The sequence below is a fragment of the Marmota monax genome, unplaced genomic scaffold (assembly GCF_021218885.2).
Source record: "Marmota monax isolate L192 unplaced genomic scaffold, Marmota_monax_Labrador192_F-V1.1 WCK01_AAM20220418_F8-fsc00254, whole genome shotgun sequence".
Taxonomy (NCBI): Eukaryota; Metazoa; Chordata; class Mammalia; order Rodentia; family Sciuridae; genus Marmota; species Marmota monax.
In genome coordinates, this window is record NW_026694584.1 from 1,731,533 (window position 1) to 1,756,461 (window position 24,929).

General features: G+C 50.1%; 1 protein-coding gene across 3 annotated transcripts; it reads right to left on the reverse strand.

Annotated features, from left to right (window-relative positions):
* Positions 1–226: 226 nt before the first annotated feature.
* Mppe1 (metallophosphoesterase 1) lies at positions 227–19,552 on the reverse strand. Of its 3 annotated transcripts, none has more exons than XM_058571852.1 (10): positions 19,535–19,552; positions 9,490–9,863; positions 7,800–7,908; positions 5,620–5,723; positions 4,947–5,021; positions 3,268–3,376; positions 3,091–3,159; positions 2,883–3,005; positions 2,114–2,254; positions 227–1,041 (listed from the first exon to the last, which is right to left on the reverse strand). In XM_058571852.1, exons 2-10 carry the CDS (start codon positions 9,753–9,755, stop codon positions 859–861), a joined length of 1,179 nt encoding a protein of 392 aa, XP_058427835.1. In that variant the 5' UTR covers positions 9,756–9,863; positions 19,535–19,552; the 3' UTR covers positions 227–858. The 3 variants fall into 3 exon arrangements, with proteins under 3 accessions (XP_058427835.1, XP_046277377.1, XP_046277376.1); XM_046421421.2 differs by lacking the exon at positions 19,535–19,552 and adding an exon at positions 19,170–19,300 and having other exon boundaries at positions 3,091–3,156; XM_046421420.2 differs by lacking the exon at positions 19,535–19,552 and adding an exon at positions 19,170–19,300.
* Positions 19,553–24,929: the final 5,377 nt, after the last annotated feature.

Here is a 24,929-nt window from a genome sequence, read left to right on the forward strand (position 1 = left end):
CCACCAAAAACAAGTAAAGCTGTAGAAGGCTGTCCTCTCCTTACAACTCTACAACTCCTTACCACTAGGCAACTCCCCTGACCAAGTATGACTTAGGAACTGGAGAGGGCCGGGGTGTGGCTCAGGGTGCAGTCCCCAGCACCACCTCAAATAAACAAACAAAAGCTGGATTAAAAAACAGAGCCAGACTCTTAGGAAACAAAAACAAGGAGACATGACATCTGACTTGAAATTATCAAAATATTCATTTTTAATACTAACAGCCATATATCAGCATTCCATTTTTTTCAATTTTTGATCATTAACAGGCATTGAATTCAGATGTAAGAACATGGTCTCCTAGACAGAAAATCTACTCACCTAAAACTGATTCTATTAGTTTCCCATAGAAGTACAGAAGTCTGTAAGAATCAACCATGTGCCCCCACACATCGCATCTGTAGTTCTAAGTGTAGGGCTTCATAGGACGTAGGAATTTGAGAGCCACTTCACAGAAGGACAGAAGCACACTCAACGTGCATGTGCCCGTGTCAGCCTGAGCGTGCACCAGGGCGCGGGTGCTTCCTAGGGAGCAGGGTGGTGCATCATGCAAGGAGTGGTATCGGGCACCTCTGTGCTGGGCAGATGCCACCTCCGATCGCACGTACGTTGGGTAAGCAGGCTGTTATAGAGTACGTGTTCCATTTTTATCGCATGAGGACCATCAGCGGTTTATTCCACAGTCACTCCTCAGAGGTTCAGCCCTCCCCTGACGTGCGCAGGCCCCATAGCCAGCCTGGCTGGCCTGAGCCCCATGAGTCCTGCAGGAGCCGGGTCTTTGGCTTGGCACTCGCTATGGCACACAGCCAGCACCGCTCTTCACCGGGCCATGTGCATTCTGAGCAGGGTCCAAACGGAAAGGAAAGGCGAGGCTAGGCACTCCAGGCGGGCGAAGGTGAGGACCACCAGGAGCCCTGCGGCTGCGCAGTACGTGCTCAGAACTGTGCCCTCCAGCGGGAGGAAGCACTTGGAGAGGGCATGGTCTCTGGGCGTGAAGCTGCCCTGGGAAAGAAACAGGAAGGTACTCTTTCGCAGAGGACTAGCACAGCAGCCCGACTGAGCGCCAGAGGAAAGTCTGCCCTGAAGGGGTCCCTCGGTGAGGCTGGGGCAGCCCTCCCACCCGAGACCAAGTGATCAGGGCCTTCGGCCTGCGCTGCCTCCACCTGCCCACACAGGCACTGGCAAGAGGAGGTGAGGCAGGCGTGCCTGGGGGAGGGGACTGCGATGCGGATGGATCTCGCCATTCGCGCTCACCCCGGCGCTGGGGGCTCCCACCAAAGAGTGGGGAGCTCCTGACAGAGATTCAGAGCGTGTCAGAGACCAGGGAGCAATGGTCAGCGAGGAACAGGCAGATAAGGGTGTTCTCATGCCACTCCATGCCCACACACGCATGCCCACACCTGTCCACAGGCTACTCTCTGTTTTTGCGGTGCTAGGGATGGAAGCCAGGGCCTTGTCATGCCAGGCCGGCGCTCCGCCCCTGAGTCACATCCCGGCCCCCACGGGCTTCCCCTGGTTGCGAGTGCACAGTGTGGAAGGACAGTGGAGAACGTTTTCATACACTGGGAATTTGACAATACGAGGGTCCCCCACCTTTCTTGAAGTAAAGCACCTGCCACAAAAGCATCCGTGAGCCAGGCGCAGGATCCCATGACCAAAAGCAGGGTGTGGTCGCTCCAGCCGTCACTGATGGACCAACACTGTCCATCAGCCACGGCAGCACTGTCTGCTGGGGCAAACGAGTGCGTTTGCAGAATGAGACAATCGAGTGTTGGTGACAAGTGATATGATCTTGCCTCCACTCAGAGTGTGACATGGGCAGACACTGCCCTCTGCACGGGGCAAGGCACACCCAGGAGATGCTGCTTGCGGTAACTGCCCCAGGACCCAGCTCTGCTCATCTGTTCCCACGCAGCTGCTGGGACACGGGAGAGTGACACACCATGGTGTGTAGGAGGCTCACTGATTTCTGGCTTTTGTACCTTCTTACAGATTGCAGCAATTAAATAGTTGATTACTGTGTTGACTTATATACCTATGAAAGCTTTCAGATGAAAATAAACTTTCACGTTACCATGATGAAACTGGGGTTGTTTCTGTTCCGCCAGCTGAAAGACGGGACACTGATCTCGGGGACGCCCCCGCGGTGCAGCACCTCACAGGCGCTGTGCGTGTGGCCACTCAGGATCAGGCGTGGACGGAACCACCACAGCAGCTGGACCCAGGGGACAGACAGTTAGCGCTTACTCCGCGTGGACCCCGCCCCCGCCCGGGGCCACCATATACTGAGCTAAACACCCAGTTGCTACAGAGGATAGGCTTATTTTCTCCTCCAAAAATAATCTTGTTTATAAAAAGTAAGGCTTGTTAATACCCAGCCTCCTAGACTCTACTCTTCTCACCCCAGACTTTACATGTTTTATTTTTATAAACATTTTTACCAATTTATTTCATATTTTCCATAAATATATTTTAAATAGAAATTCATTCACTTTCAAGTATAAATATGAATCTTATATTTCATTATCTATAAATGCTATTTATGTCTATATTTGTTATATATATTTAAGAAAGTGCATTTTTAATTAAGATCCTAAAATTTTGACTCTAAGTGCCCTTTACACTCCAAAATCCATTTAAGTTTATGAGAATGACTGCAAACAATAGCCGAGAATTTTACAATGTTCCCAAATGGAGAAAGGAGAAAGGGACTGCCTAGTCCTCCAGGGGCCCCCGGTCCTGTGCCCCCGCCCCTACCCGGGCGCCTCCCACCCCTGACTAGCCACGATGCACGGGGTAGGAAAGCAGGGCCACCCTGACATGGGGTCCACCCACTGGCACACCTTCTGTGAGGCCTCCCGAGAAAGCACGTCGTACTTCTCCTGGAAAGGGATGTTCCTCTCCTCCGGAGGAGCCGCATCTTCTCCAGAGCAGTTGGCATCGCTGGCGCGATACAGCGGGTAGTGCTGCCAGGACCCGAAGACGAGATGGATGTAACTTCAGGAACCCCAGGTGGCTTTGCCCAGCCCGGCTCCCACTGCCCCAGCTCACCTGCAGGAGGATGGGGGCGGAGGCAGGGAGCTGCTGCCCACCCGCACACTGGCTGGAGCCCGGCACCTGCTGGTCAGAGGTCAGCCGTTAACCCAGCACACCTGGCCCGCGGCAGAAAGGGAAGGGGGAGCCCAGCGGCGGCAGGAGCACAGGCCTGTGCCCGAGGACCTCTCCTACCTCCCTGGAGCAATTCAGTCTGCGAGAGACTTCAGTGAGTTCAGCCTCTACTTCAGAACAGATGCCGCAGCCGTCCCCTTCCAGCGCCACACTGTTGACCATCACAAAACTGAGGCAGACAGGGTGGGCAGGTCAGGCCACGGCCACACAGGCCTGAGCTCCTCTCCCCATCGCTCCTCAAGTACCACTGAGCATCATGGTGGGAAGAACCAAGCCAGGTCACTTCCAAGTCCTGCCCCCAAGACTCAGCAAAAGGATTTTTAAACTAGTAGGAAATCCCAGATGGCAGAAGCTCTGAGCTCAGGATGCCAGCCTGCTTGACATCTAGCCAGAAAGGCGTGTCCCTGTGTGAGTTACTTAGCCCCTCTGTGCCTCACCTGTCATGGTGGGGTGAGAACAGTAAGCCCTCCCATCAGTAGGTCCATAGACTTAGAGACCTCCCCCTCTCCATGTTCACTCAGCAGGTGGCAAGGGGTACAGGTGCTACCTGCAGCTGGCAGGGCTGGGTATTGCCCAGCCTAGACAAGGCCACCCCTCCATGGCTCCTGCACCTACAGACTCCCACGGACTTGCTTTATCTCCCATGCATTCACCACCTGGGCATGGAAAAGGGGCCTGTAAGGAATGACTCTGAAACTCAAACAATGAGGCCGAAACTTGAGGAGGGTGTTTAAAGTTTCTGAATCACCAACGGGTACTGTGTCTCCACGGAGGCACACCAAAGGAAGCTACCTGCTAAGGCTGGTCCAGATGTTGGCACTGGAGTGGTCTTGCAGAGGGCCGCAATGTGAATGGCCAGGCTCAGGGTTGGGAAGCTCGGTCTAAAAGCCAAGGCTCATGGGAGCTGCAGGAGTGCCCCCAACACACCAAATCCCAAGACTCCATGATGATGGACGTGAAATAAAGACACCTTTGTGAACGGCCGGTGAAATGCAGGGACACTGCACCCACAGCCAGGGAGGAGTTGAGGACTGGCCATTCACTCTGGGTTGCTAGGTAAAACCTGGGTGGTGTGAGGTCTCCTGTCAACTCCGGGGTAACCAGTGGCCAGGACTAGTCCCACAGAGGGACCCTTATCTAAGATACCAGTCCAACAGAACATGGGTCTAACTGAACATGGTAATCACCTCCAAAAAGGAAGTCTGCAGACTAGGAGTGTAGCTGAGAGGTAGAGCTTGCTATGAGCAGGCCAGAGGCCCTGGGCTGGGCCCCAACACCAGGAGGGAGGAGGGGGGAGGGGACAGGGAGGAGGGGAGGGGAGAGGGAGGGGGAGGGGAGAGGGAGGGGAGGGGGGAGGGAGGGAGGGGAGAGGGAGGGGAGGGGAGAGGGAGGGGGAGGAGAGGGGAAAGGGAGAAGGGGAGAGGGAGGAGGGGGAGGAGAGAGGGAGGAGGGGAGGGGAGAGGGAGGGGGAGGGGAGAGGAGGGGAGGGAGAGGGAGGGGGAGGGGAGGGAGAGGAGAGAGGGAGGAGGGCAGGGGAGAGGGAAGAGGGGGGAGGGGAGGGGGAGGGGGGAGGGGGAGGAGGAGGGGAGAGGGAGGAGGGGGAAGGGAGAGGGAGGAGGGGGAAGGGAGGGGAGGAGAAATTGAAGGGAAGAGGAAAGGAAGGGAAAGAGGAACAGGAGGGGGAAGGGAGCAGCCTCCAAGGATTCAGATCTTCATAAGAATTCACAACCAATACTCACTTTACTCCTTTCCAAGAAAACAGCCTGTCGGAGCTGAACACCTCCTCAAATCGTCTTACTTTGTAGGGGCTCATCCTATATTCAGTTATCAAGAGAAACATTTTTTTCAGATTAAGCCATATTAGAACCTTGGAGTTATTCTGAACATTGCAAGTAACTTTGAGGACCTGAGTGTCAAACTAGCACCTTTAGGTGAGAGCTCCAGCTGACCCCAGGCTAGAGAAGCTCAAATCTTAGCTCCACTACATACCCTGAGGCCCCAGGCAGGTTGCTTGGCTCCCAAGGACCTCGTGTCCTCATTGGAGCAAAGAGTGAAACAAAAGGCCCCAGGAAAGACCAGGGGATTACCACAGGGAAGAAACCTGAGCAGGCTCCTATGAAACACTGCAGCCCCACATTCCTGTGAGCTGTGCAAGTCTCAATGGTCTTGTTTTCTGACTCCTAAAGAAAATAGTCTGGCCACTGATTCCTAAGGGCACTGTGCTTCATTCCTGTAGCAGACACTCGGTGGACGTTCCACTATGTTAAGGGTCCCTGAGCAGCTCACACTCTCAAGCTTGGTTGGAGGACAGGCTCCCCACACAACACAGGTGAGGCTTTGCCCTGCATCTCAGCAGGTCTGACATGAGCGGGACCTCGGCTCTGGGGAACAGTGACTTGGTGAACCACTTACTCATAGTGAAAGCCAATGTCGTGGTTGCCCGCGACCACCTTCAGCTGCACATGACCGGGATGTCTGAACATTTGCCGAAATCGTGCCATCTCCTCCTCCCAGGCCTGGGGAGACAGGGTCACTGCTGAGGGCCCAGAACCCTCTCTTCCCACAGCTGAAAATTAACTCTCGGGTCCAAATCAGATGCTCATAAAGCTCAAAAAATTGGGCTGAGGCTGGGGCCCAGTGGCAGAGCACTGGCCTAGCACATGTGGGGTACTGGGTTCAATCCTCAGTGCCTCATAAAATCAAATAAATAAAATAAGGTTAAATTAAAAAAAAAACTTTGAGTTTTAATTCTTCGTAATACCTCTTTCCCCAAGACTACTACAATAGCTTTCATCCTTTATTTAATTTGATGCCAAATCTTAACAGATGGTGTCTTCCTCCATGTTTAAACATTTTTAACTGGCAACTCCCCCAAATTTTTGGTTCAGGCACTTGTTATTCCAATGTCCCCAGGCACAGAGCCCCAGGTCAAGAAATGAGGAGAACAGACTCCTGGGAAACGCTGACTCTTAGGTCCACAGAGGAAGCAGACAAAACCTTTATTACAATAAACATTTCAAGTATTCTGACATTTATGTTAACTATTTTTACTTGCTTTATCTGGCTATGTTACCCAGGATGGCCAGGATGGCCTCCAACTCCTGGGTTAAGTGATCCTCCTGCCTTGGCCTTCCTAGGAGCTGGGACTACAAGCACACACCACCATGCCCAGCTCCTCCTTATTTTTATAAGGTAAAAATATCAATTGGATGAACACCCTGGGTGGGCCAAAAAGAAATCAACAAAAACAAAAAATAAATCTATTCTGGATAGTAACAACTTTATCCTAAAAATGTTAAATACAGTATACGATTCAACATAAAGAAAAGTGCTAGATAAAGCCCTTCCTTTACAAAGAATTCATGGTAACAAATGGTATTTAAATTTAGAATAACAAATCTAGGAAATCATAAAATGTTGCTCTTAATTTGCAAAAGCAACATATAATCTAATTGAATAACTAGTTGTGATTTACATATAATATTTCCATTATCATGTTTAAATAGAGCCTACATTATAACAAACTTGCAATTCTGTAAACAGTAAGTTCCAATCACATTTGAACCAAGTTGTAGCACTGTTCTGGGAAATACCAATGGATTTATAAGAGAGATCTTCCAAATAAATCCTTTCAAAAAAAAAAAAAACCATTAGTGACTGAACATTTTTAACTAAGCAGCAGGAGGAATCCTTCATTCATCTCCAGAATATCATGAGCAGAGCCTTCAGCCAGCTAAAGGGAGAACAACCTCTCTGTCTGGTTTACTGAAAGGCTTACATCACACCAATACCCAGGCATATGTCTGGGGCCCTCTGAAAGAAGAAGAACCCCAAGGCTCCTTCTATGCCGCTCACTTAAGAAAGAAAATCAGAGGAGAGTAGCAAGGAACATTTGTAGCACAATTCTCATGATGTAGCAACTAAATAAAACAGGGCTGGGGTGTGGCTTGGTGGTACGATGCTTGCCTAGCATGTGTGAGGCCCTGGGTTCTATTCCCAGCACCACTACCACCACCAAAAAAAAAAAAAAAAAATGTGTCCCATTAGGTGTCCATTTCAACATACATTCTGTAATTTGGTGACCATTTGAAATAGCAGCCATCCTGCCCACTTTTCCCTTTCCCAAGAGGTTAACAGGACTGTAAATTCAAGCCAAGCAATATCTGGCCATCCACACATTTCCTACCTAGACAAATACAAGATCGGGAACCTAATTCAAGGTTAGAATTGTGACCTGGATACAGGGGCGCACACCTGTGATCCCAGCTACTCAGGAGACTGAGGCAGGAGGACTGCAAGTTTGAGGCCAGCCTCAGCAACTTGGTGAGATTCTGTCTCAAAATGAAATAAATAGGCTGGGGATGAAAATCAGTGGTAGAGTACTCACCTAGCATGCGTGAGGTCTGGGGTTGGATCTCCAGCACCACAAAAGTAAAATTTGAAATTAGTATTATACACAAATTCTAAGATTCTTCAACTACATTTCTAGTATGAGCACTTAGCAGTATATCCACGTGGGCCAGCACAGCTTCCTGGCCATTCTGCACTGCGGAGGTGAGTCCCCACACTGGGTGAGGGTGCCCGGGTCCTACCTTGGAGGAGCTCCACTTCCCTTCATCAAAGACGTCCCCCAGAATGAAGACGACTTCCGGCTGCAACAACCACAGAGCAGTCTGGAAGGCCCTCTCCATTTGCCATTCCCTTGAGGACAACAGGAAAAAATAACCTGTCAAGATGCTCCTTGGCAGAGGCTACTTCCGTCTTCCTGGCCATTTAACAAGTGAAGCCAGGGCGGGGCCTGGCTCAGTGCTGCAGCGCTGGCCCAGCAGGAGGGAAGCCCTGGGTCCTTCCTCAGGTCCACAAAGACTAGACGTGAGCTGAGTGCTCCCACTCTCCTTCCTCGACCCCACTCTTGCTCTCCCACTCTCACACCAAAGGGCCACTGAGTCTGAGTCTGACTGAACGTGGGGAACACCCAGGCAAGGTGGCACATGCCCATCATCTCGGCGGGAGCATTGCAAGTTCAAAGCCAGCCTGGGCAACTTAGTGAGACCTTGTCTCAAAATAAAGAGTTAATAAAAAGGGCTAGGGGTGTGGCTCAGTGGTTAAGCACTGCTGAGTTCAATCCCCAGTACTGAGAGAGAGGGAGAGAGAGAGAGAGAGAGAGAGAGAGAGACCTCAGCTTCAGAGCTGGGGTCTCACTCTGGCCTGGGACTTGTACCTCTGCCGATTCGCAGCCACTGTGCCCCCCACCTTCCTTCTTTCTTCACTCATCCCTGGGGACCTCGCAAATCACCCACCTGCCTGGCCCAAGTTCACCCACATCCACAGCCCTCTGGGCACGCTGCCTCTTGTTAGGATGATAAGGGTCGGAGGGCACAACATAGGGTAGTGAGGGACAGCAGTGGGGCTCGGGCCAGGAGCAAGGAGAGCCCATCCCTGAGACGGGGAGCTGCCCAGCTCTGCCCACAGATGGAGGAGGAGCAAAGCTCAGAGTCTGCACAGGGGAATATGACTCGGCCCTGGAAGGAAAGTCACCCTGAGCCCTGGGCAGCAAGGTGGACCTGGAGGATCTTGGCGCAACACAAGAGACGCAGAATGACTCCATCTGCATGGGGTGTCCGGAGCAGCCAAATCCACAAGCACAGTGAGAACAGCGGTCACCAGGGGTAGGGAGCAGAGGGGACAAGGAGCTGGTGTGTCATGGAGAGAAGGTTCTGGGAGGAGGGCAGGACAGCTGCACAACAGCGTGGATGTGCTTCGAGCCACTGTGCGCCTACCATGGTGGGGACGATTAGTGGACACTGTGTGCATCTCACCACACTTACACACAGGCTTTTAAAAAGCCTGCTGGTGGAAAATCAGAAGGTCCACATTGGGGAGACGGGTGTGACCCTTCCCCAGGGAGCCAGCACACCCCTGAGGCCCAGGGGACTCAAAGTCACACAGTCCAGACAGGAGGAAGCCCCGCCCAGGCCTGCCCTGCCCACCAGAGTCACACCCACCTCCCTCACAGCTGTGAGGTCCTCCCAGTCCTGATGGGGGGCCAAGGCCCTGGTAACCCTCTGACTCAGAAAGCCCACCAGCAGCGTAGATCTGAGTCCCTCTGTAGGACAGATGTCCAGTAAACACTAAGTTCAAGGGAAACTCAAATGTCCCCAAATGCCCTTCTTTAAGAGAAAAATAAGAGTAACTCAAAGCCACTCCACCTGACCCATAGGGACAGGGCTACCCCTTTCTGCCTACAGAATTCCAGAACACAGTCCTAACTTCACCTCTTACCTTCGCAATTTGTCCAGCCAGTGGCCAGTTATTTCCCCGAGCAGGTGGGTATCGGCCAGAAACATGGCCTTCAGCACAGGCCCCCGTTTGCCTGGGGCTGGAGTTCCCACCTCTGGCCAGCGGCACCAGAAGATGACAAGGTAATAGATGAGAAATTCACAAAACAGAAGAGAAGCCAAGGCCACCACTGTGAGTTTCAACAGCAAGGACCTTTTCCTCCTCAACAGGCAGAAACTGTGCCTCCTGAGCCAGCGCGTCAGAGCCATGTCTCCTGCCCAGGGTCGCCGGCCACGGGGTCGAGTCCATCAAGAGTTCACCCTGAGAAGGCCGTGGAGCCCGGGGAGTGGGAGGCAGCATCCGGCTCGGCTGTGTGCCTACAGGGCAAGGGCGGGACTGGGTTAGGTTCCTCCAAGGGCCAGTATCAGCACCTCCCTCCAGGAGAACCCACTAGGGCCCTGGGACCAGCCAACAGGTAGAGCACTCGCCTAGCACACGGGTCCTGGGTCCCAGCCCAGCACACAAAAGCAAAGGGATAAGCAGAACCAGTGACCCACACAATCCTAGCCACATTCCCGTCTGGACTTCAACACTGTAGTACACCCAATGTCAGAAGATAAACATTGACGCCTTCAAGTCTCCCTACTTCCGTGTGCCAGAATAACACTGTGAGGATGATCCTCCCATTAAGATGACCAAAAGGTGTGTGTGTTTGTTTTTCATGTTTTCTGTGGTGCAGGAGTGGAACTCAAGGCCTTGGGCACCCTGGCGAGCATTCTACCTCCGAGCTATACCCCAACCCAAGAAAGTGGAATTGGACAGATACAGGAGACACCGTGGAAACCCTTCAGGAAGGTGTGTGCTAAAGCCGGGATCTAATGGGAAAAGTGTAATCTGACTCCCAGAAGAATTCACCTCAACCACCCCCATGACCTTAAAAGTCAACAGGGTCCTAAGCCCTAGGATGCGTTGCTTTTGGTGTGACCCCACACTAGGACTCGGCTTTTCCTTAAAAGAAGCATGGACACCGTGCTTCAAAGTTCCTAGTAATTCATCTCACACTGGACAGAAGCCAGGAGCTCCGAGCCACCCTCCTTAATGTGGATGCTGAATTCTGCAGCTGGATTCTGTTTTCACAGAAATGGTTTCCCCCACAAATTAGGCTTGAATTAGTCTTTATAAGAAATTTATGTACAGTGGCTTCACTTTGAGGTCCTTAAAAATGTTTATGGATTCATCCTGAATTTTAGATGAACTTTCCACCCTCTAAAGACATGGTCTGTTAGCCGGGCATGCCTGTCATCCCAGAGACGTGGAGGCTGGGGCAGGAGGATCACGAGTTCAAGGCCAGCCTCAGCAACTCAGTGAGACCCTGTCTCAAAACAAAAATACAAAGGGCTGAGGATGTGGCTCAGTGGTTAAATGCTCCTGGGTTCAATACCTGGTATCAAAAAGAAGAAAAGAGGCATCTGTGTTTGAGACTCTGAAGAGCCACATTAGGGGAAGATACCCTGAGATGGGCTCTGAGAGATCCACCTCAAGGTGCTGCAGCTCAGGTACAAGAGGAGACTCTGAGAAGAGCAGTGACCCACAGGGCTCAGTGACCTGTCAGAGAAGCCCCGAGGTCTCAGGGGACTGAGCAGGGATAGTGAGACAATGGCCAGCAGCCCCGAGGGAGTCCACAGAGGGAGAAGGTCCTCTTCTGCAGAATTTTCTCGTGTAAGTCCAGGAACTTTCCCTGGCTCACAGGCGTGGAGTCAGGAACAACCTCACGTCCACTAGGCCAAAGGGGCATCTCAGAGAAAGCCAGTCTGCAGGATGGTTTCACATTTGATCACAGAAAAGGAAGGACAAACCCCAGACCCTTACAAAACTCCTCGGTTTATGTCACAGTGGTGTTCCATGACAAGCAATCACGAAGATATGGAAAGTCTTCCTGGAGCAGAGTAAGGCCCAGCCGCTTGCACGTGGAGCCATCGTCCAGAGGTAAGGATGTTCCTGCAGAGCGGAGATTCCTGCAGGACCTGGTCAGTAGGGACATGGCCATTGCAGCAGCCCACAGGAGCTCCATCGCCAGGCTCCAGCCCAGCCCTCAGGGTCCACATGCTAGACCTTACCTGCCCCACCTGAACTTCCTCCTCCCCTCTGTTTTCTCCGAGTGGAACCCCATGGACCATGAAACCAGAATCACCAGGAACCTTGTCCTCCAACCAGGGACACCTCTGAGATGATGGTAGGCGCAACACAGCAGCGGTGAGCCAGGACTGGCCCAGCGACTGAGGATGTGCAGCACCCTGCACACCACACTGCCCCCAGATTCTAGCGCTGGACCTGAGAACCATGAGCAGAAGATTGCCATCTTCCACTCCATCTGTACCAGGCACAGGGTGCCCATGCAGCCAGGCCTGTGGCCTCTGTACCAAGTACAGGGGTGCCCCTTCAGCCAGGCCTGTGGCACCTGCCTGTCATCCCAGCAACGGGCAAGGCTCAGGCAGGGGGACTGCAAGTTTGAGGCCAGCCTTGGCAACTTAGTGAGACCCTCTCTCAAAACAATTTTAAAAGGGGGCTCGGGGTGTAGCTTAGCAGTAGCACAACCCTGGATTAAATCCCCAGTATCGAGGGGAAATGATGGTACCAGGCCACACTGGTGTGGAGCCATCGTCCAGGGTTAAGGAGATAAGAGAAGAGACAGGCTTCAAGGAATAATGACAGTGTTCCTTTTAGAGCACCCAGTGGCCTTTGTTTGATTAAATCAAACATACCCAAAGCAATTGCTTTGTCTTAATACCTCAGTTTCTTTTAAAAGGCCTAGAATCTCCTACTCCTAAAAGGGAAGCCCAAAGCAGCAGCTGAAACTCCCTGCGGCCCTGAGACCAGGAGGAGTGTGAGGAAGGCGTCCTGCCCCTGCAGGGCTGGGCAGCTGTACAGGTTTCACATTCCCAAGATCAGACACCAGAAGGAAACTCTGACCACTGCTCTCTCTTCCACACCCTCTTCTTTTCTTTTCTTTTTAAATAATTTTTTTTAATTGTAGTTGGGCAATGCCTTTATTTTATTTCCTTATTTTTATGTGGATTGAACCCAGCACCTCACACAAGCGCTTTGCCGCTGAGCCACAACCCAGCCCCCCCTCTTCTTTTCATCAGAGAACCCTGGAGCAGTTATGAGTAAGAGGAGCAAGCAACTCCCAGGTGGGAGAGGCTGCAGGCCAGGAAGGTGACTCTGCCCCAGCTGGAGTTCAGGAGCCAAAGGCACTCAAAACCTCTAACCTCCATTGCATTCCCCAGCAACCTGAGCTCTACCTGACCCACTCAGTAGGACCCAAAGGGTTAGCCACCGCAAGGAGGCCATGCTGCCACCGAAAAAAAAGGTGAGGGAGGTCCAGACCTCAGACTTCTGGGTTCTTTTTTCCACAAAGAAATAAAAACTGTCCCACAGAGAGTCTTCCAGCCAGGGACGTGGCCAGCAGGAGAGAGAGAGAAGAGGGGAGGGCAGGGAGAGACAAAGTGCTGATCTGGAGTTTCTCCAGAAAGCCTAACACCTGTGAACCCACGCTCTGTAATAATGTGATCATTTAACAGAAAAGAGAAATGAAAACCGTATTTAGGCAACTTCTGACACCAGATCCTTAAACAATTGCTTTTGTTGAAATCTTACAAAACTCCTTTTCTTCCTCTACCCAACACTTACTGTTAGTACTTCCAATGTTGTCTGCAATGTTATGTCCAAAACACGCCCTTTTCCTCCTGAATTCATAACAGGGCCTCGGAGGCTACTTTAGCTGAAGGCATTGACTCTCTGCTGGGCTCTGCAGGTTCCTGATGGGAACCTTGAAGCAGGACACACTTGGCCCAACCTTCATTCTGCAGCTGTCTCCCTTGGCTATCTGAACTTGGGTCTGATTACTGATCGACTCTGAACCTAAACATGGTAATCCCTTAAGGAGAGACTGTCTAAAAACTGGAAACACGCAGTTGGTCAGCCCTAAACTCACCTAACCTTGCTCTCCCCAATTCAAGGCTGGAGGCACTGAGATAAAGGGGAATGAAGGTGTGTCCAAGATCTGCAGAGACATCATGAGCAGACAGCAGCTTTCAAGACCACCTGCTCTAGACCCCTGTGGCAGCCGCTGGAACAGGAATAGGCAGGCAGCTTGCAGGCAGATCACCCGATGCTGAGACTGCCCCCTCACTGGGAGTAATCGGACTATGACAGTCCCAAGGATGCCCCTAAGCAGGAACCATCATCTCCAGATGGGAACCGACCGCCCCTCATGCAATGAGGACTTCAGCACCTCCCAGACCTGAGACAATGACCAACCAGACCACAGTGTGAGCAAGACCCTGAGTCAAAGACCCCAACTCTTCCCCCGTCTGACCCTGAAGCTCAGGTCAGTGCCCTGGAGACAGGCTGAGGACTCCTGGTCCCTGATTTCCCAGGAGAGCTATCAGAGCGAGACTCCTCGATTCCTCACCAGCACTTTTCCCACTTGTCTTTTGGGGCTAGAGGCTGCACCTGGTATGTTGGGGCTCCCCAGTTGAGGCCCCCTGGTTGGGACGATGGCAACAAAATGAAGACAAAACCATCTGAAGAGTTGATAGGGATAGAGAGAGGGATCATTCTCTCCCCAGGAGTGGCACCAGCAAGGCTGCCAGGCCTTTCAAAGGCCTTTCAAAGCGAGCTTTAGGAAATGAGAAGTCAGCCCTAATTTAAGGGTAAAAGTGACCTCCCCATTGCACGCACTTCCTGGGCCAACTAGAGGGACAGCTGAGGGGATCCTGCTATGGCAAGCAGGAGCTACACAGACACTCCTGATGAGAAGACCCCTGCAATGCAGCCCTGCCTTCTTGGTAGGAAGGAGGAAGCAGAGCTCTGTGTACAGCTAACAACTCGTTCCTCTTCAAATATTCTGCCTTCTGCTGTAAAGACCCATCAGCAGAGATAAGAGCCACACTGAATGGACGAGAAGCCAGACCCGCAGCCCGGCTCTGTGACCTGAGGCAGGCTGTTCACCCCTTCTGAACCTCACAACCTACAACACCAACCTCACTGTGTTGTGCAGATTGACAGAAATAATCTACACAACTGTTCTTTTCTAAAAATAATTGTGTGTACATGTGTGTACGTGTGTGTGTTTGCATGTGTGTGCATATGTGTGTGCAGTGCGGACAACTGACGCTCCAGTCTCTGCACACCTAGTACGTGATCTACCACTGAGTTACACCAAGTCCTGTAGATCCTTCTACAAAGCAGATGTGTCAGGATTTGGTCTGGAGGTAAACCTCAGCATCCAGTGAACCCCAAAGGGCTTCATGCAATGATGCTCAATTCAAAGGGCCAAAATGGCGGTGGCACACACCTGAATTCCTAGCAGCTTGGGAGGATAAGGCAGGAGGATCGTGAGTTCAAAGCCAGCCTCAGCAACTTAGTGAGACCCTCGGCAGCTCAGAGAGACCCTGTCTTTAAATAAAATATAAAAAGGGGGTAGGAGATGTGGCTCAGTGGATTCAATCTCTGGAACCAAAGGACCAAAATGGAGTTTGGGAGAATGAAAAGGCTGAGGACTGAAGACAGCTTAGGGGCTGTGGTCACCGGGCCGAGCAGCTCCTCGACTTTCTGAGTCACCTGTCATGTGAACCTTCAACTTTGCCTCAGCCAAGGCTCTAGACCTCCACCCCTGCACAGCATGCGAGGAAGTGAACACGCCACTCCCGAGCCTGGCTCTTACAGGACAAGAAGAGAAATGGGCCTCTTTTCCTGAGACTAAGTGAGCAGGGATCTGGCCTTCCCCAGAGCTAAGGGAGTGCCTGAGGCCCAAACAGGACGGTCTCAACCTGCCCACACAGGAAAGATGGGGAGATGTGGGCACTTATCTCGAATCATTAAACCGTACAACTAAAAAACAAGAGGTTTGGACAAAGAGCACACACTGTGTGCTACTCTCCCTATGATTAATGAATGAATGATTCTATCCATACTAGGAGGATTCCTGTGTTTGCTGCTGTACTGGGGATTAAATCCAGGGTGCTCTACCACTGAGTTACACCCCCAACCCTTTTATTTTATTTTATTTTGAGACAAGGCCTTGATAAATTGCTGGGGCTGGCCTCAAACCTACAATCCTCCTGCCTCAGCCTCCAAAGCAGCTGAGATGCCAGAAGCGCATTAGCAGATTTGGGATTAAAAATCAAAATTACTTACTTATTTCACTTTAAAAGCTCAAGTTGCCAGTTTTATTATCAAATGATAACCCAAGAGAAACTTCACCATCATATGGTCTGTACAGTACCATTTGAGCTGGCCTAGGATTGCAAGTTAACAGGTACCTCTCTGGACTCCTCCTGGCAGGTGGTAAACAAGGCAGCCAGACTGGACTGTGAAGGCCCTGAAGGCCCTCTTCAGAACTGGAATGCTGACCTTGTTATGTTCTGATTTCTATCACATATCTACATTTTACTCCTATTGTCCCGTGACAACAACAATAACAAAAGAGCAAAACAAAAATCCCAACTTGTTAACATCTATCGCAGAACTTTTCAAAAAGCTTAAAGAGACTCATTATTGGTTTATGAAATCAGTTTCATGATTTGTGACCATGATTTTTTAAAAGTAAAATAATAATAGAAAATACTAGCTTGTACAGTAGGGACAAGGTGTAGTCAAAGTTAATTTGATGAAACTTCTATTCCCATTTTAAAACACCTGTATCTATGAGTACTGCTCACAATACAAAACACACTTCACTCTGCGTTAAGGGTTGGGGACCTTGCATGTGACTGAGTCAGACTCCCCAGCTGGGTGCTGAGGTGCTCAGTCACAGAAATGTGGCAGAGCTTTCCCCATGACCTTCTTGGGTTCAAGGGACGGTGTCTTGTGCATAGGTGTGTCTTGCTACAGCCCTATGGGTGAAGCTATGCTCACCTGTTTCTTTGTAATATAACCCCTTGCCCTGTTTAGGATAGAATCTTCCATGGAAGTGCCTTGTGTGTGTCCCCTTCTCTTAGTGAGCCCTTGGGTGTGGCCTACCCAGATGTCAGTCAACCTGCTAACAGTGGACATCATGAAGATAGACTCTGCCCCCTGAAACCTGACCCCTTGCCTCATTTGAATAGCTTCTCCTCAATAAAAGGGGTCAGCACGTGTACTCTCCCTCTCTCTTCCTGTGGACCCTTAAGGTCAGAGGAGCCATCACAGCGACCCCAAAGAAAAATGTATTTATGTCTCTATTGTGGTTATTTTGCACAGGCCAGTTAGCCCAGTTTACCTGGAGTGACCCCTGAGCCTTTTAATCACGAGAACAGAAACCTGGCACTTGAGTACTTGCCTAGCATGCTGGGAACCAAAGCTTGGATCCCCGACACTGGAAAAAAAGAAAAGTGTAGATTTAGATTTAAAAGGAAGCCCTCACACAGGACAGGCTATATGGGCAATGACCAAACAGACTGCATTTTACCCTGAGACTCCATCATGTAAGAAATACTTATCCCTTAAGAAAGCCTGTCTCTGTACCCATTAATAGTTTCCTAGCACAGCATACTTGGCAACACAAAGTAGCAATTCTTATACAATGTAAAATCGTTCTCTTTGTTTCCATTTTTCTTGGGCAATGTCAGAGATTGATCCTCTAGACATTAGTAACCATTCTCTAACTTGTGCTGAACTAGGGTCATTTTGATCCACTTCTGCTTGCTTGCTGCTGTGCCAACCTGGAAGTCCTGTGGGAAATACCAATATACCCCATTGCATTGTCTCACTAACTGTCCAGTTCAGCTTCTGTACCTGTTTGCTTGCAGCTATATCAACTGAGATGTGGTTTTTGCCTTTAAATATCCTAAAATGTTGAAGCTCGAGGCTGTTCCTTGCACAGACAGTTATGGGTCCTGTATCGAGCAGTTGCTGACCAGCCAGCTAAATAAAGACTCTTCAATTTGGACAAAACTGGGACTTGATGTGTTTTCTGATCGACCTGCCCCACAACATCTACACTCCGCTGTCGAGATCACTCCATGACCAGGATGCAGCATGCACACAGTGAGTGCTCACAGAAATCTGTTGATTCAATGGCTTTCAAGTAGTCTCATTTTACCAAACATTTGAGAATTACAAAATACACGTGCTCACCCTTTTGTTCTATCACCTTTCTGTAAATACTTAAAAGTCCACAGTCATATAAACAGGAGGAAAAGAAGTCATTCTTTCTGCCTTTGATAAAAAGTATTTAAAGAATGGGGGGGGGGGGCTGGCAAACAGGTGCAGCCACCCCTCTATGTGGCCGGAGAGGAAGAGCTAAGGCACTCACCCATTGATTGGAGGGAAGAAGGACAATCTTCCCTTGAGCCTCTTTAGAGAACTTTTTCCTCAAAGAGCTATAAATAGAAAAGTGACCTGGGGACCCAAGCTGTTTGGAAGTCCATTATTCCAGTTGCAGATCTCACAAGTCACCACACACCATCCAAAAAGCTAACAGTGTCCTATGTGAGAGCTTCGTTTTAAATCTAAATCTATGCTTTTTTTCCCCAGTGTTGGAGATTTAAGCCTTGGTCCCAGAATGCTAGGCAAGCACTTGAGTACCAAGCTAAATCTCCAACCCTTAAATCTATTACTTACATATATATATATATATATATATATATATATATATATATATATATATATATATATATATATATTACATATTTAATATATATTCATTTTAGTTGTAGATGGACCTTTATTTTATTTATATGTGGTGCTGAGACTCAAACCCAGGGCCTCACACATACTAGGCAAGTGCTCTACCACTGAGCCACAATCCCAGCCCCTATTACTTTTTATATTTAAATAAGAAAAGGAGGAAGAAGGAGGAGGAGGAGGAGGAGGAGAGGAACAGGATGAACAGGAGGAAGAAAGCTTTGGGAGTCTGGCTTCTCAGGAGAACCCATGAATCTCATCACCTTTTAAAGAATGAGAAAAACATGTTTAGTTGCTGAATGGTTTTCATTTAGTGAACTACTGTCAAGAAACCTCACCAACCTTGAGAGTAAAACAGCTGAGAACATAAGTAAAAGGACCGGGTTCCATCACCCAGGAACCCCTACCCCCATGTAGCTGGGGGGGGGGGGTAAGCCTTCTGCACAAGGCCCTGGATTCCATCCCCAGCACGGAAAACTACAAGTAAATCTTTCAAATTATAAAATACTTGGGCTCAGAAAGTATACTTCATTGTTCTATACTGCCCAACACATAGAAAAAAAGAGCTGCAAATGAAAGTAAAGTATTTTATCCATCAACTGACTTCTAACTTCAAAGCTAATATCCAAATCCTACCCCCAAATAGCCAGGGGGAAAAATATCATTTAAATACACTAAATATGTAGCTTCTTCTCTTAATTGTTCATTATCTTAAATACATTATTATCACAATCTCTTCGATGGCTATTTGCATGTGAAATCTTTCATCTTAAATGTTATTTTAAAATAAGAGCATTTTTATTCAATCTACATGGATAAATTACGGAGCGAGAGGCCCCTACAATTTAACATACGACCTTTAGTCATCCAGAGTTTCCAGCAAATAACTCGTTACAGAAAGCTGCTTTTTCCATAGGTTTATTTGCAACCCCAAAGGACCATTAAGTTCCATTTTGCAGTGATAAAAAATTAGCTATGACCCTTGAAGTTCATCCTGACACGAGGATACTTACAAAACCCCAGGGCGCCGGGACCCCGCGGGCCCCCGGAAAGGCCAAGCCCGGGGGCTCTGCTGTCCCCCGCGCCGCACCAGGCCGGCCGCCTCGCAGCTGGGCGGAGCATCCCGCGGCCTTCCTGTTTCCGCAGCGCCTCTGCAATCACTGTCGCCAGGATCCCCACCTCCGCCGCCCCGCCCGCCAGGGAACCTAGTCCCCGCGCGGCCCACGCTCCCCGGCCCAGCGCCCGCGTTCTGGAGCGCGGGCAGCGGAGGCGGCCCGGCCGGCGCGCCCCGGGCGCCGCGGCCGGTGCTCCCGGAGGAAACCCAGCTGGCGCTCCGCGCGACCCCATAGAACGGATCAAAATAAAGGCACAAGCGTACCCGGGCCGCGCCGTCCTCGCCGGCCCGCGCCGCCCTCCTGGGCTTCCGAGGCCCGGTGAGCGCGGGCCGCGGCGCTGGCTGCCCCGGAACCTCGTAAGTCGCTGCCCAGGGCGAGGGCGCAGGAGGGAGCCCGGGAACGTCCCGCGGGACAAGACAGGGCGAGGCGAGGCGCCCTCGGGAGGTCGTGGGCGCCGGGGACCGGCCGGTGGAGAGGAGCCCCGGAGCCGAACTGTCCGCGCCGCGCGCCCGCAACGGCGGCCCCCGCGCTCGCGCGCTCCCGCCCGGAGCCACCAGCGCGAGTGGCAGCTCCGGCCTGGGCCGCATCCCGCCTCGAGTTCCTGCCGTTGCCCACTCGGGGCGCGCCCGGCCCCTGCGCCCCAGTCCCGAGGCCGCGCGATGGGCGCCCTGCGCCTGGCCCGGCTGAATGGGCCGGGGCCGGCTGGCTGCAGACCCGAGTCGAGGAGTGGCCACCTTGGCAAGGGCTGTTGTAAAATGTCCCTTTGCTTAGGAGGTTGGTTGAAGGCCTTTCACTTGGGCCTGCACAAATGTCTGATGGCTAACCGTTTGAGCGACCTTTCACGTGTGAAGGCAAAAAAGCCACCCTGGGATGGACTAAGGCAGCCGTCTTCCGAGTGTGCGCCTGGAGATCAGCCTGGACATTTACGCATGCCCAGACCTGGCGCTTGGCGTCAGTTCACCGCTCACCTTTCCCCTCACCTGCCACCCCTGCTGCTTCATCCCGTGTGTGTCCCCAAACTCTAACTCTGGAGGGTGGATTTGAGCCTGGGGCCCCTTCCTCCACACACTTGGACGCCTCGGGAATGAACTCTGCAAAATTGATGGCTTTAGAATTGGCATGCTGGGCGACAGGCAGAACAAGGCTGGAGTGGTCACCAAACTTATAAAACAGAGAGTTAATAAAATAAAAAAATTTTGAGAAAACTATTTCTGAAAATAGATAAATATAGAATAGTTTAACATAGACCACAATATTTTGACCTCGGTTTTTTTTCCCCAAATAGCATATTAAGCATCGAATAAATAATTCGCACCTTGTCAAATTCACCACAATAAACAAGATTTTTTTTTTCAGTGCTGGGTATGGAACCCAGGACCTTGTGAATTCTAGGCAAGCACACATAACCCTGAGCTACAACATAGCCTAGGCCTGTAATATTTTTTATCCCAGTGTACAATAAGGAAGCCATGAAAATCCCCTCCTTTCCAGTAAGAAATGGTATTTGAGAGCCCCAGAAGATGAAGCCCAGAGGCAAGTCTTATATTTTAACCATGTTTACAAATATATATATATATATTTGCCTGTGTCCTTTCAATGAACCCTGGAGGGAAATGACACCGCCTCAGCAGGCACTGAGCCTTTCTAACTCTGGGCACTATGGACAAGAAGAGCTTCAACTGAGTGTACAACAAGGGAGAGATCTTGGGGAGCCATTTAGAATTCTCTCCACCACCCGCGGTATTCGACCTTCATTTCAAGAGATAACACAAAGCCTGGAGAAGTCTCAAGGTCTCTCTCAGAGTAGCCCTGTACCTGAATGTACATGGTACTGAACTCTTCATAGAACATCACCAGAAAATCAAACAAGAAATCTAAACAAAGGGAGTACTATTCAGCTGTAAAGAAGAATGAAATCCTGTCATCTGCAGCAGCATGGATGGAATTGGAAGATATCAAGTTACACGAAATAAGCCAGACACAGAAAGAGAGTGCATCCTGTTCTCAGGTGAAAGATAAACAAAGTAGACCTGAATGTAGAATAGTGACCTCTAGGCACTGGGAAGGAGGTAGGTGGATAAAGAGAGGATTGGTTTTATCAGGCACCTTGTATGCATGTGTGAAAATATCACACTGAATGCACACAATTAATGCAGGTTGATCAAAGCTAAATAAAATATATATATATATATATTAAAAAGATACCTAAACCAAGTTATGCAGGGGAAGGGGAAATAGGATTTGTGCAAAAAAAAAAAAAAAAAAAAACAATGTAAAGAGAAAGATATAAAAGCAGATGAGAGCTATCAGAAGGAAAGTTATAGAGAATCCAGTTTTAATGTGAAATATTATTTCTAGTCTGTTTTTTTTAAAGAGAGAATTTTTTAATATTTATTTTTTAGTTTTCAGGGACACAACATCTTTGCTTGTATGTGGTGCTGAGGATCGAACCCAGTGCCCTGCACATGCCAGGCAAGCGCTTTACCACTTGAGCCACATCCCCAGCCCTCTAGTCTGTTTTATAAAGCTTAATGTGACATTGAGTTCTTGCTTAAGATGGTGAAAGATCTTCCAGGAACTGTTTTCCTCAACTTTGCATTTCAAATTTTGTTTTGCTACTTAGACCTTTGCAACTTTTTTCTTAGGGTCAAAGTGTACCTACTCCATCCATCTTCCCTCCCTCCAAGTAGTGCTTGCAGTGTGATCCCAGTGAATTACAGAGAACTGCGGGGTGGGGTGGGGGGTGGCCCAAGATCGATTATGGTCAATGTGCGATGAGATGTGGAAGGACATCTTACGTTAGTCATTGTAATTTGCAGATTACTGTCCTGCCTCATGTGTCCGACATAAGGACAATCAGATCTGAGACTCTGAAGAGGCCCAGGCTTCACACTTAGTTGCACTAGCACCACCAACTGCAATAGATTCACACTCAGAATGTCTTGAATGTCTTGAAAACAGTAAGACATATTAAGTGGTTGCAAAGATTCTGGTTTAGGAAACTTTGGTTTAGATACTTCTAAGGCTCATTACTTGGGGGTGGCTTGTTTTTTTCCGCTTTTTGGGAGAATTACTCTCTCAAGATTTTGTTCTTCATATTTTTGGTTCAAGGCAGAATCCATAGTTCAAATTATTAAAAATGACTCAGTAAGATGTTCTTTTTCTTTTCGTTTTTTAATATGGATCAAGGGCCATTTATCTGTAAGTACTATGGACTGAGCAACTAGGTATCAAAACCAAACCCCACGGACATTGCTTGGAACAAGACAGCTCACAAGACATCAAAGGTGTATCTCCATGAAGGCCCAACATATAAAGGGGTGGGATGAACCACAGAACGCTATGAGGCTTTCGAGCTATCAGCCTGTGCAGGTAGGAACAGGGAATAGAGCTACACTTTCCACGCACCTGAAGACAGGAGACCTGAAAGCATCAGATTGCCCCAGGTTGGAGAACCAATGAGGACGGGTTGGCCCCAGGCAATAGTGAGCACGTAGAGGGGCCAGGGCCAGACCTGACTACAGCCAACCCTCCTTCCAGGCCCCTCACAGAGGGGAGACTCCCAGGAGGGAATAAGAACCCCCACAGAGTGTACCAGAGAAATGCAGGAAAGAGAAAGTGCAGACAAGTGCAGACAAAGTGGGAAAGGAGACTTCAGAGAGCCTCTGTGTGTTGTCACCCTGCGGAGAAGAGCAGAAAGGTCTGCAAGTTTGTATCCCCCAAAACTCACACGATAAATACAGTCACCAAAGTGATAGGATTAGGAGATTGGGATGCTTAGGAAGGGATTGGAGCACAGGGGAGCCCATGGGATTGGGATAGGAGGGCATTCTGTAATCCCAGAGGCTGAGGCAGGAGGGTACAAGTTTAAGGCCAGCCTGGGCAACTCAGACCCTGCCTCAAAATAAAGAAGGAAGAAAGGCTGGGGATGTTGCACAGTGGTAGAGTGTTTGCCCATCCCCAGTATCACACAAAAATAAAAATAAAAAATTCCCCAGAGAGTTCCTTAGCCTCTACCATAAAGGCATGGCAGGAGAGTTTTATGGAAGTCCCTGGGAGGGGGCCCAGCCCTAGTGGTCCCAACAGACCAGGCTCCACCACCAACCCCGATGTGCCAGTCAGAGGGCGGAGCAGTGGTGAAGGGCAGGAAAGGAGATGTATTCCGTGTGGCCACACTGAGAAGAAAGATGCAGGGGACAGTGACCAAAGGTCTGTCTTCAAGGGACTGACAGACACTTAGAAGTTTTCTAGAAAAGGGGGCACAGACCATGGCAAGGAGAACACTTTGTAGCAGGGCTGGCCAGGCATGCCCTGGGGGCCCATCTAGACAGTCTTTGGTCCTGTCATGAGGTCACTGCTCCTGCGTAAGGGGCAGCCTCACTTCCCCCAGGGATGACAGTGCCTGCTGAGGGGACAGTCTCCTTGTGGGGTCATCTGTCCTGTGGGGCTCCCAGCTCTGGGGGCTGGGCTCAGTACCTGGTCAAAAAGATGCTTATCAATCAGGCCTACTGTTCCTGGAATTCAAGGTAACTGCAAAAGAAAGTGATTCAAAGGAAAGTAAAAGTAAAGAGGTGAATGGAATCAGAGGGTCAGAATAAAGTTGGTGAGGTCAGCAACTGGACCTCCTTCACAGGTACCATCTGTGCAACAGAAACCAGGCCCTCACCAGACCCCGAATCTGCTGGCACCTTGATCTTGGGCTTCCACCCTAAAGAACTGTGAGAGGTAAGTGTCCATTGTTCATAAACCACCCAGACTATAGCATTTTGATAGAAGTCCAGAAAGACCACATTAAATGAAGTTGCCAAAGCTCTCCTAAACTCTGCCTCCTTCTACATGTACATAAGAATGAGCACTAGGGAGAACTGAGATCAGTCACACGCAAGGCCATTACCAGGAAAGAACTGAGAAGAGAACATTCCCACAAAGAAAGCAGGCCACAAGGACTTGCCCACACAACAGATCCAAACTGTGACCCTTTCCCCTCCCTCCCCCTCTCCCTACCTCCTCCCTCTCTACCCTTCTCCCCCTCCCTCCCCCTCTCCCTCCCTTCCTCCCCTCTCCCCCTCTCCCTTCCCCTCTCCTCCTCTCCCTTTCTCCCTTCCTCTCTCCCTTTCTCCCTCTCTCCCCACTCCTCTCTCCCTTCCCCTCTCCCCCTCTCCCTCTCCCCCTCCTCCTCTCCCTCTCTCCCTCTCTCTCTCTCCCCCCTCCCCCTCCCCCTCTCTCCCTTCCTCTCTCTCTGTCTCTCTCATTGTTTGGTGCTGGAATTGAACCCAGGCCTCCCTCAGGCAGGTGAGCAGCACAGGCTCTGCCTCTGAGCTACACTTCCCATCCATGGCGTATTATTTCAGAACAAGCTAACAACATCAAGAGAATCATAAAAGAGCTAAAGAACAATATAAGTCAGAATTAGGAGCATTTAGAAATGAAGTGGCAACCTGAGAAAAGAATCAGACTTAAAAGGGAAACAATTTAAGAAATAAAAACTATCTTCACTCCCAACCAGGAATGTAGAGAAAGCTCAGAGTATAATGGGGACAGTGGTCTCAGGCCAGGACCTGGGTGGGACCACTGTCCCTGGGGGGCTGGGATAAGAGGGTTCAGAGGAAGTCACACGGCCATGGCAGCTCCCCAAGAGTGAGTCAGAATAGCCACTCA